Here is a 9,897-nt window from a genome sequence, read left to right as displayed (position 1 = left end):
GAGAGAGAGAGAGAGAGAGAGAGAGAGAGAGAGAGAGAGAGAGAGAGAGAGTCCAGCGTGCTGCAACAACTCAGCTCGCAGCTGACGGAGCGGAGGAGCGGAGAGGGCGCATGTGGCACGTCGCAGCTGGTTTGGCTTGTGTGCATGGATGTAAAACAGCCATCCTCTCTCTCTCTCTCTCTCTCTCTCTCTCTCTCTCTCTCTCTCAGCGGATGCACAGATGATGACAGGACGCCGGGCTAATTAACGGGGAAGGAGAGAGCTGCTGGCACCCATCACAGTGTCACTGTGCCGGCGGTATGGACGGGCTGCAGGCGGAGAACGCCGGAGTTGGCGACCTCGGGCAGAACGCGGAGGAGCGGTACCGCGCTCTCGCCTATGACACCGCTCTGAGCACCCTGCTGGCGGTGGTCGTGTACGTGGCGGTGAAAGTGAGCCTGGACGGCATCAGGCAGTGGCGGGCCAGGATCTCGGTGCTCATCGTGGGTTCGGGACCCGTGGGGCTGACGGCCGCGCTGGTCGCTGTCCGCTCCGGTAAGGTGCTGAAGCTGACCGTGCTGGACGAGAGGTACCGGACCGCCCTGCTCTGCCGGCCCCAGCAGATCGCGCTGGATCCCCGCAGCGTGAAGTTTCTGCTGGGACTCGGGGTGGACTTTGACAACATGGAGGGCTGCTGGCACAACGAGCATTTCTTCACCAGGATAGGGGTGTTCCAGGAGTACCTGCTGAGCATCCTGGAGCAGAAGAAACAGAAGGTGGATGTCAAGGTGCAGCTGGGGACCAAGGTAGAGCCTCAGTCATCTTATGGTCTGTGTGTAATGTGTCACAACTTGGCTGTAAATCCTGTTACACAACTTCAGAATGCATCAATAATACACAGAGAGCACTGATGTGGAACTAATGTGAGAGGGAGGAGAGAGAGGAGGGGGGGACTCTCACACTGCCTCATCTTGTAATGACTGTGCCTTCATAGTCTGTCAAAACCTGATCCCCCCTAAGTGGCAGCGGTCAAAGAGAAGAGGCTGGTGTGTGCCTCCACTTCAGCAGGGGTCTGATAGCTATCAGCAGTGATGGTGACAGAGATGTCTGTTCCTAAATCAGGAGCCCTCAGTCTCCTCAGGCTCCCGAGTGAACCCGACCCGAGCTGTCTCACACTGCAGCTCACTTCATCCTTGTCTGACATTTAAAGAGGCTTTGTTGGCTGATCTCAACATGAGACAGTTTACCCTCCCTGAAACACACAGAGCATCATTTTTTTTTCTCCTCTCCCCTCACCAAGCTGACTTTCTGTACATGGGTTTTGCTCATTTACACCACACGTACGGCACAAACACTCTCCGCTAAGCTTCTCCTCGCACAACATTGTATAATGTCAGGCTGAAAGCGGGCTCATCAGTTGAAATAACCTGTTATGTAAGCTGACCTCAAACCCTGAGGAGAATCCTCGCCGCAGTTTGTAGGCCAGTGGAAAGTAAAAAGCGGAATTATAGTAAACAAAACCCAAATCCATCAAATTACGCCCTCCAAAATAAAATGGATTTTAAAACGTAATCCTGTTTATTTCCAAAATGGTTTAATTACAGATTTCTGCAGAGGGTTTTTGTCAAGTCACATGCCTATTAAATCAAATGTTACTGTGTGATCTGGAGCCCGATTTCACGACACAACATCCAAAACACAATCTGTGATCGATGCAGAGGGATAAACTCAAACACGTAATCCCTGTGTTATTAAAAAGTTCATGTTTATTTGTACAGGCCTGGCTGTTGGCTTCACGTGGGCAATAACATGAGAGAACACCCCCAGTCTGACCTCAGCTGAGGGACAAAGGAATAACCCACTAACACAAAAAAAACCTCGGAGGAGTTTCTCAGAGAGAAAGTGCTCAACGTGGGCAAACCATGATTAAATGTTCAGTGAATATTTGTGTCATGGCTGCGAGCCAGAGACAAGACTTCAGTGCTGCTCCGCTGAGGCTGAGCCACATCCTCACTGTGTGGATGTTGTGACTTTGCTTTTTATTACACTGTGAGGTTTCTGTCCTCAGCGCCCATCATCGGGGCCGAGCAAAGATATCTCAGCTCTGTCTCGTGTTGCTGTGGCCAGCAGCTTCTTCCCTCCTCAGCTCCAGAGTCATTCCTGTTAGCTGCCGCTGTCCTCGCTGCTACCCAGTGACTCACCAAACCTGTGTAAGACAGAAGACAAGGTCGAGAATGTCTTCGATCACAACAAACTTCAGTTTCGTTTAGAGCTACTGCCAAGTCTGCCATTTCCTCTTGATTAGATAGGACATTGTGTTTGATGTATTCTTTTACTCTCCTTCCCTGTCAAGTGCTTCAAAGGCCCGGGAATGCAAAATAGTCTTACACATTACCTGTTCTCTGAAGTCTGAGTGGATTAATAGGCACTGAGCAATTACAGCTCCTGCGAGGCCCTTTTATTCCCCGTCAGCCCGTCAGTCTCTGTCCTGCTCCGTCTCCTCATCTGCAAAGTCAAGTATCTGGTGTTTTATACAGAGGAGGCAGCGATGCAAACACAGGCATAATAATAAATCTCTGTGAGAGACCCACTGCTGCCAAGAAAAGCTCAACCTCTGGAGCCCTTTTTAATGGCGAGTGTGGGTTTATTACAATACAACCCACCTGAATCTTAGATTAATAGGCAGTGATAGCAGGATAAATCAAATCCTTAGGAACTTTGGAAGTATTAGCAGAAAAATGTATGTACAATCAAATAAAGATGAGGAATAGTTGTTGTTTCCAGCATCTTTAAATATTGATTGACAAAAACTCAACGTAAACATTTAAATTCTTTGTTTTTTTTTCTGTCAAAAATCCTCAAACATTACCACATTAACAACATTACTTGTTACGATTTCGTATTTTTCTTTGTCTGACATTTTTCATGTTCACAAACCAAAATGTTAATGTTTGAAACTGACATACAAAATATTTGTATGTCAGAACATTTTTTTTTCATATTTGAAACAGGGTGAGAAAAAAATTCAGAAGAATTCTGAATAGTTTTTTCATGTTTGAAACCAAGGTACAAAATTTCTTTGAAAAGAATTCTGAGACTGAATGAAGGACATTCAGAAAAACAAAATAGTTTATTTCTTTAATACGTTTTCTTTATTTCTTCTTCTGAAATAAGTTTTGCCCTCGGTTTCAAATATGAAAAAGAGAATTTTGAGAATTTTTTTGAAAATTCTTCTGAATTTTTTTTCTCTTCACAGAAAAAAAAAATCTGTGTTTTTGTCTTTTCTGAAAATTGTTTACCTTGGTTTCAGTCATAAAAAAAAATGTGGGAGAATTTTTCCCCTTATGGAATTTTTTTGACTGTTTTGCAAGTAAACCTTTAATTTAGGCTTAAAGTACTTAAACGCATTACAACAAACTTTCAATGACTTGAATGGAAACAGTCCCAGTTTGATAATGATGCCTCTATATCACCTGCATAAGCACAAAAGACCATCAACAAGAAGGGGTCTATATAATTATTATAGTTATTCTTAGAGCTTCACCGGGTCAGACAAGTCATACAATTGCACCTACTTTTCATGACAGAGTGCTGAGGATGACCTGAATAGTGACACAGCCTGAGGGACGAAGCTGCTGTGTTTAGTTTGGTGGGACACTAAAACAACGTTTACTTTCCAGGTGCTGTATCGTAGGCAAGTGGACGTGTTTCAGTTTCTTGAAGACGCTTCACCTCTCATACAAGAAGCGTCTTCAGTTCCAACTAACTGGAGGGGAGTCGCAGTTAGTTAGAGCTAAAGAAGCCTATATATAAACACTAAATGACTTTTTTTTTTTCTTCTCTCTTGTTGCTTCAGTTTACGGAGGAATACCTGCGGCGGATCCCACAGAATAACTGGCCACGTGTGATCGTGGTGGCTGACGGGTCGTGTGGCGACTCCTGCTCGGTGCTGGGCATCAGCTCTGACTACACTGTGGAGTCCTGCCATGCCTATGGAGCTAACGCTACTATAGAGAGACTAGACCAGAGACAGGTCAGGACACACACACACACACACACACACACACACACGCTCACAAGCTGTGTATGCATCCATGCACAAGCACATACACCAATGGATGCATTCACTCAAGTGCACTCTCTGAGGCAATAACCTGCAGGTTGGTGTTAGTGTAAAGACTGCAGGCAGTAGAAACAGGATATTGCAGGTTATTACAGTGAGGGCGACTTTATTTGGCCATATAAAGCTGATTTGAGCAAACAGTGATGTGCACCTGCCAATAGCAGCCGAACACAATGTCTGACTCTCACATAAACAGCCAGCTGTCAGCAGACTGTTGGATCTCCGCCTCATTTTGATTTGCTTATCGAGTTTGATAAGAGCAGCTGTTGTGCGGATGCAGGCAGGTGATGGTGATGATAAAGCTTGTGATTCATCGTACCCCCATGGCCGTACTGCCCCCCCCGCCAGGTGAATATGATTTAGTATATCAAAACATCAGCCGCATGTTCCTCGCATAATACACCAAAGGTCACTTGGCATTATATAAGCAGATGGTTGGTTCGGTGATGACTCAGTGGTTGTTTCCACTGAGGCCCACAAATGACTGTAAAAAGCAGCAATCACTTCTAAAAATGTGCCCACAATTATGTTGACTCTGCACATGAAGTCGACGGAAATTAAGAAATGTAATATTTGGAACACGGAGTTCTGCTGATACAAACAAAACATCACATCCTTGCTGGGCTCTTCATCCTGCAGATCACCAGACATCATCCTCCATCAGGACTAACTATTGATGAATATTTTGTTTACCCAGACAGACTCGTGGTTTCCTTTTTGGTGATCTGCGGTGACAGTCGTCTCAAAAGGGTGGATTGATGTGGAGAAACAAATAAACAGGTCGAGGTGAAAAGCTTCTTGGGTATTATGAACTAAGACACACACAGTCTCTCTGGCTATTTTATGCCAGCATTACCATTCATGTCACGTTCCCTTCAGTGGCCGTGTGGCTGCCTTTTATTGGCCTCTTTTCTCACTGGCTGTTTCCTGTAGTGATTGAATTTACCTCCCAGGATATGACCTGCTCTGCCCTGCCGCCACCTTCCTTCCCCACCCAGTCTCCGGCGCTCTGTTCCCGCGCTATCTCCCCTGGCTGCAGTAACTGCTGTCTGATTCCCCCGCGGCTGGTTTATGTCATTGAAAAGAAAATTGATCAATCCTGGCTGGCGGGGGGAAATGCGGAGCAGTCGGCGCCAGATTGAACCAATGAATAAAAATCAAGCTGCTCTCAAACGCTGCTCAAGTGACGACAGCCACACAGGCGGAGATTGTGAATCGGTCATGCTCTGTGTCTTTTCACCACGTACCCATCACGTATTTAAAGATTTAGACTCACTGTGATGATGTCAAATATGACACTAGCCTTCTTGCTGGTCTTTGAAATGATTTGACCCTTTCTCGTCAGGTACCCACGCCTGAGATCCGTGCCCACAGCCTCTTCTTCGACCTGTCCGCTTACGGAGTGGAGGCCCTCCGAGAGCACCGAAACCACACGTCCAAACCCGGCTTCCACCTGAAGATCTACGGCACCTTCAGGAACCGCTACATGGCCCTCGCCTGCCCCGCCTCTGACACCAAGATGGTCCGCTTCCTCAGGCACACGGCCAACTCCTCTGTGAGCCCCCTTCTGATGAAACCTTTTTCACAGCTTTGTATCCTGCTTGCAGCTGCATTTCCATGTTAAAACGACAGGGAGGACAGATAATGACGATGCCGCCTCTCCTAACAACAAAGCCATCTCCTTTCATTCAACAAATGTCCTCAAAGTGCACCACCGTGGCAGTCCATTAGTGACCGTTTGTGAGTGTGTGGTGTATGTTTGCTTCGGTGTGTGTGTGTGTGTGTGTGTGTGTGTGTGTGTGTGTGTGTGTGTGTGTGTGTTTAAAAACTTAAGTATGTAGGTGTCTGAGCCAAAGAGAGCATGAGATGAAGAAATGGGAGAGAGGGGGAGGAGAGAGTAGACCTCACCAATGTGTGTGTGTGTGTGTGTGTGTAGAGGCCATCTGCACCCTGCTGTTACACATCAGTGAATAAATGGAGGGCAGGGGTTTTTTTTTCTCCGGCTGTGGGTGCAGCCACAGTTCGACCGCTGGTTTTATTTACACTCCAGGTTTCCACGTCGAGCGCTGCCCCCTCGTCCTGCGCAGCCTGTAGCATGTAGCGTGGCACAGCACAGGTATGTAGGAGCAAGTCCATCCTTGGAGCGCTTGTTGCTATGTGGGTGGCCATTCAGATGCACTGTTACTTGGTAACAGATGACTGTGCAAGTATGGGTCGAAGAAGAGCAGAGAGGAGCAGAGAGAGTGAGCGACAGTGGCAGGCAGAGAGAGAGAGAGAGAGAGAGACTTGTCACTCAATACCTACAATTACTGTAGGATCGATGAGGAGGCTCGCAGCAGCACATTTCAGTCTTCTGCTCTGCATCAACATGAAATGATGGTGCTCTTTTATGAGTCACTCCAGATGGAAGAAGGTGCAGTCGTTTGAGCACAGATGGAAAAAGTGACGCTACTTTAGAAGTGTGTCTCTGTCCTGACCCACAGAACACTGTCACAGAACAAAGTCTGAGTTTGGGCTATAAAACTGATGTTTGTTTTTATTACTTCATTGTCAGTGGATTTTTTAAAAATGTATTATTGTTTCACCTCTGATATGCAAAAAATAACCAAATGAAATAACCATCATAGTTTCTAAGAGCAAAAAATGAAATATTTTGTCCTTTTTGTAATAAAAGAAAAGGAGAAAAACTTTATCAGGCAATGCTTTTCTTTTCACAGCTGCCTCCATAGATGTACATTAAACCTCATGTAGCTTTATGCACCATTGAAGGGGCATAATAAGAGATGAAGCACTCAAGAACATGCTCTGTCTTTGGTCTGTCACGAGAAAATCCTCACAAAGACTTTTACAAAGAAAAGCAGCATCAGACAACTTAGACAAATCGTCCTCAGGCTTGTAAAGGAAACCGAGAGAGAGAAGGTCTATTTTTCACATCACGTTACAGTCTGCTCACATATGGCCAATAAAAAAAGTGATTAATACATGTAATTGGCTAGAAATTGTTCCACAGAGCCTCTTTGAAATTTTTGCAGGTGTCAGTATTCTCTTCACCACCGAACACCCGAAACTGTGTAGTAATGTCTCACATCCGTGTCTGTGTTTCTGCCCAGATCATGAAGAACATCTTCCACCAGTCCTTTAACGCCTACAAGACGGACATAGAGCCTCGTCTCAGCGACCCGACGCTGCACCACATGCAGTGCAGCCGTCGCCTCTTCGAGATCCAGCTGTCCCACAGACGCATCAGCGCCGCCTACATAGAGGGGGACAACGTGGCGGTCACTGTGGAGGGGGAGGCGGCGCGCGTCCTCAACTTCGACACAGGTACACATGCCTGTAAAACACACAGTGATTGCTTTTTTTTTTTTTTTTTACACTGAAGGCAGGAGGAAATATTTGATGTGCCATCTCTCCTGTCCTCAAAGTGTCGCTGAAGGTGAGACACAACATCAGAGCTCTATTAAGCAGAACAAGGAGAGAGAAGATGAGGATAAATTGTTTCTAATGCGTGTGTTGATGGGTGTGTGACTCAGTGCTGCACCCGGTGGCTTTTCTTCTGAAGCTCCTCTGCTTGTGTCTCCATGCTTGCACCTCTTGTTCTCTCGTGACAAATCTAACATGTTTCCTACATTAATGAAACAGGTTTTATTTGATGCACACAACGTGTCAGTGAACCGTGTTCTCCCCCTGTCCTCTCCAGGTTGCGGGGTGAATCTAGGCATGCGTGGCCTGGAGTCAATGGGGACGTTCATTTACCGGACAGCCACCGCCGTGGACCAGAACGATATTCTCGAGGCGCTGTCAGCTAAGATGCAGCACTCCCGACAGGTGGCTGAGACCTTCAAGCAGACGGGCCTGGCTGAATCAATGTATGAATGAAACAGAGGGACGAGCTTGTGAATGCATAATGCCACCTGGTGGATTGTTTGTGTTTACGGTGAATGTTTACAGTGACTCATGGATGTGATGCTGGAGGGTGGACCCCTGGTGCTCACGCACTGAGGGGAGCTGAACTGAGCATGAACTGTGAACAGATGGAGAATGGATGTAAACATGTGACCATAAAGCTTTGTGGCACACAGGGACTGGATGTACTACACATTCAGTACAAGGCATTTGAAGATGCTCAGATTTCCAGGTTTGCAGGAAGAGATCTATAATCTCCTACAGCTGCAACGAAACAAAGCAGGGCGACTGCTAATGCACTGCACTTTGGATTAAGATTCCTCTGAGCGGTGTGAGAATGTGGCAGGAGTATTTGGATTAAGTGAAAGCTCTGTGACCTTTAACATTTTCATCACCGTCGTCTTCTCTAGTCGCTCGGGAAAGAATCGACTTGATTTCAGAAAAATCCAGTCGATTGTGCTCTCTGGTCGTCACATCAGGCGGAAACGAGGCTTTGCTGCAGCGTCGTCCGCTAGAAATGTATAAAACTGTTATCGTCAGTGGTCCAGCAGAGGATGAAGAGAGGAGGCAGCTGCTCCAAAGTGTTATCATCAAGCCTTTTTGTCTTTGTGTTTGTTTGACAATGTGGTGATAATTGCGCTGATGACGTTCTGAAGTAATTGCTAGATTGGCCTTTTTGTGTGTGTGTGCTGCCTTGTGAATCAAGATGGTTTTTGTGGGGTTTTTTTGTTTTTTTTTCTGGCATATTTAAAAAGAAAAAAAAGAAAAAAAGAAACAGTGTTGTGGGGCACTGCAGCTGGGTTATGGGCCAAGTGTCGCATTAGAAGTTCAGCTTGCTGCTGTCACAAAAGGACTAAAGTATCGTGGCTAAAGGTTGATTATTTCAGACTGAAGGCTCAGAGACGCTGATGATGTCCTGCTTCTGTTAACGTGCCAATAAAGAAGGTGATTTGTCAGTGATGTGGATCGTCTCTACATGAAACCCCCCTTTTTTTCTATTTGTGTGATTAGAAATTCAGTGCAATTCAATAAAAGAACAAAAGCAACATAAATGCAGATGCTAGTCAGGACTATTACAAGATGTATTTATATTATTGACTGAACTTGTGTGTGCACTTGTGTTGGCTAAAGAATATATGATTGAGGACAGTGTTTTAATTTATTAAACTTTAAGTGTAATTTAAGAGAAAATGATGACATCCTTCAAAAGAAGACTGATCTGTTCCATCAGTCTCTAACTGCTCTGGATCTTTCTTCAGATCTTTCTCCTCTTTTTTTACAAACTGCTGTGTAAAACATTTCTCCCACTGTCGTTTCCACACTGGCTGAACTGAGGCAGTGCTGCCCTCTGGTGGTGAAGCCTGTCTGTTGCATCCTCTTAGTCTTAAACTTGAACTTTTAACCTCCTTGCAAAATCCTGTTTTGGTCAGTAGGATGATTCACTCAGTATTGAATGTATAAAAGCAGTTGACCCCTCAAAGATGTCAAAGAGACACAGTGTCTCTCTCTAGTAAGTACTTTGAAGAATTTTCTAGAAATATAAATAGTCCTTTAATTTTCTTGTCCTTGTCCTCTCCTCTGCTTTCACATTATAAAATGCAACATTATAAATGTCTTGAACGTGTTATGAAACTATCACTGTTAGAAATGTTCATTATACTAGCACAGATTTATAATATAGATTGGTCTGGAACAGGCTGACAAACAATAGCAAGAAAACATTTATACTATCAGAGATTGTGGGATTAAAAACCTGATACTGTGATCGTCACATTTCAGCAACACTGTTTTTCTGCCATCCTTGATTTTGCAGTGTAACACATTTTTTTCATCTCATTCATATCATAGCATGAAGAGTTTTAAAGCCTCTTGCTTCAAACAAAAAACCT

The 9,897-nt window shown here is 45.2% G+C and overlaps 1 protein-coding gene across 1 annotated transcript; it reads left to right on the top strand.

Moving 5' to 3' along the window:
• Positions 1-36: 36 nt before the first annotated feature.
• si:dkey-234i14.6 lies at positions 37-9,561 on the top strand. The gene is made up of 5 exons (XM_037107019.1): positions 37-785; positions 3,836-4,012; positions 5,448-5,657; positions 7,213-7,426; positions 7,803-9,561. Exons 1-5 carry the CDS (start codon positions 300-302, stop codon positions 7,979-7,981), a joined length of 1,266 nt encoding a protein of 421 aa, XP_036962914.1. The 5' UTR covers positions 37-299; the 3' UTR covers positions 7,982-9,561.
• The last annotated feature ends 336 nt before the right edge of the window (positions 9,562-9,897 follow it).

This window comes from Acanthopagrus latus, chromosome 8 (assembly GCF_904848185.1).
Source record: "Acanthopagrus latus isolate v.2019 chromosome 8, fAcaLat1.1, whole genome shotgun sequence".
NCBI lineage: Eukaryota > Metazoa > Chordata > Actinopteri > Spariformes > Sparidae > Acanthopagrus > Acanthopagrus latus.
Note: the sequence above shows the minus strand (reverse complement) of the source record. Positions and strands in the feature narration are given on the sequence as shown.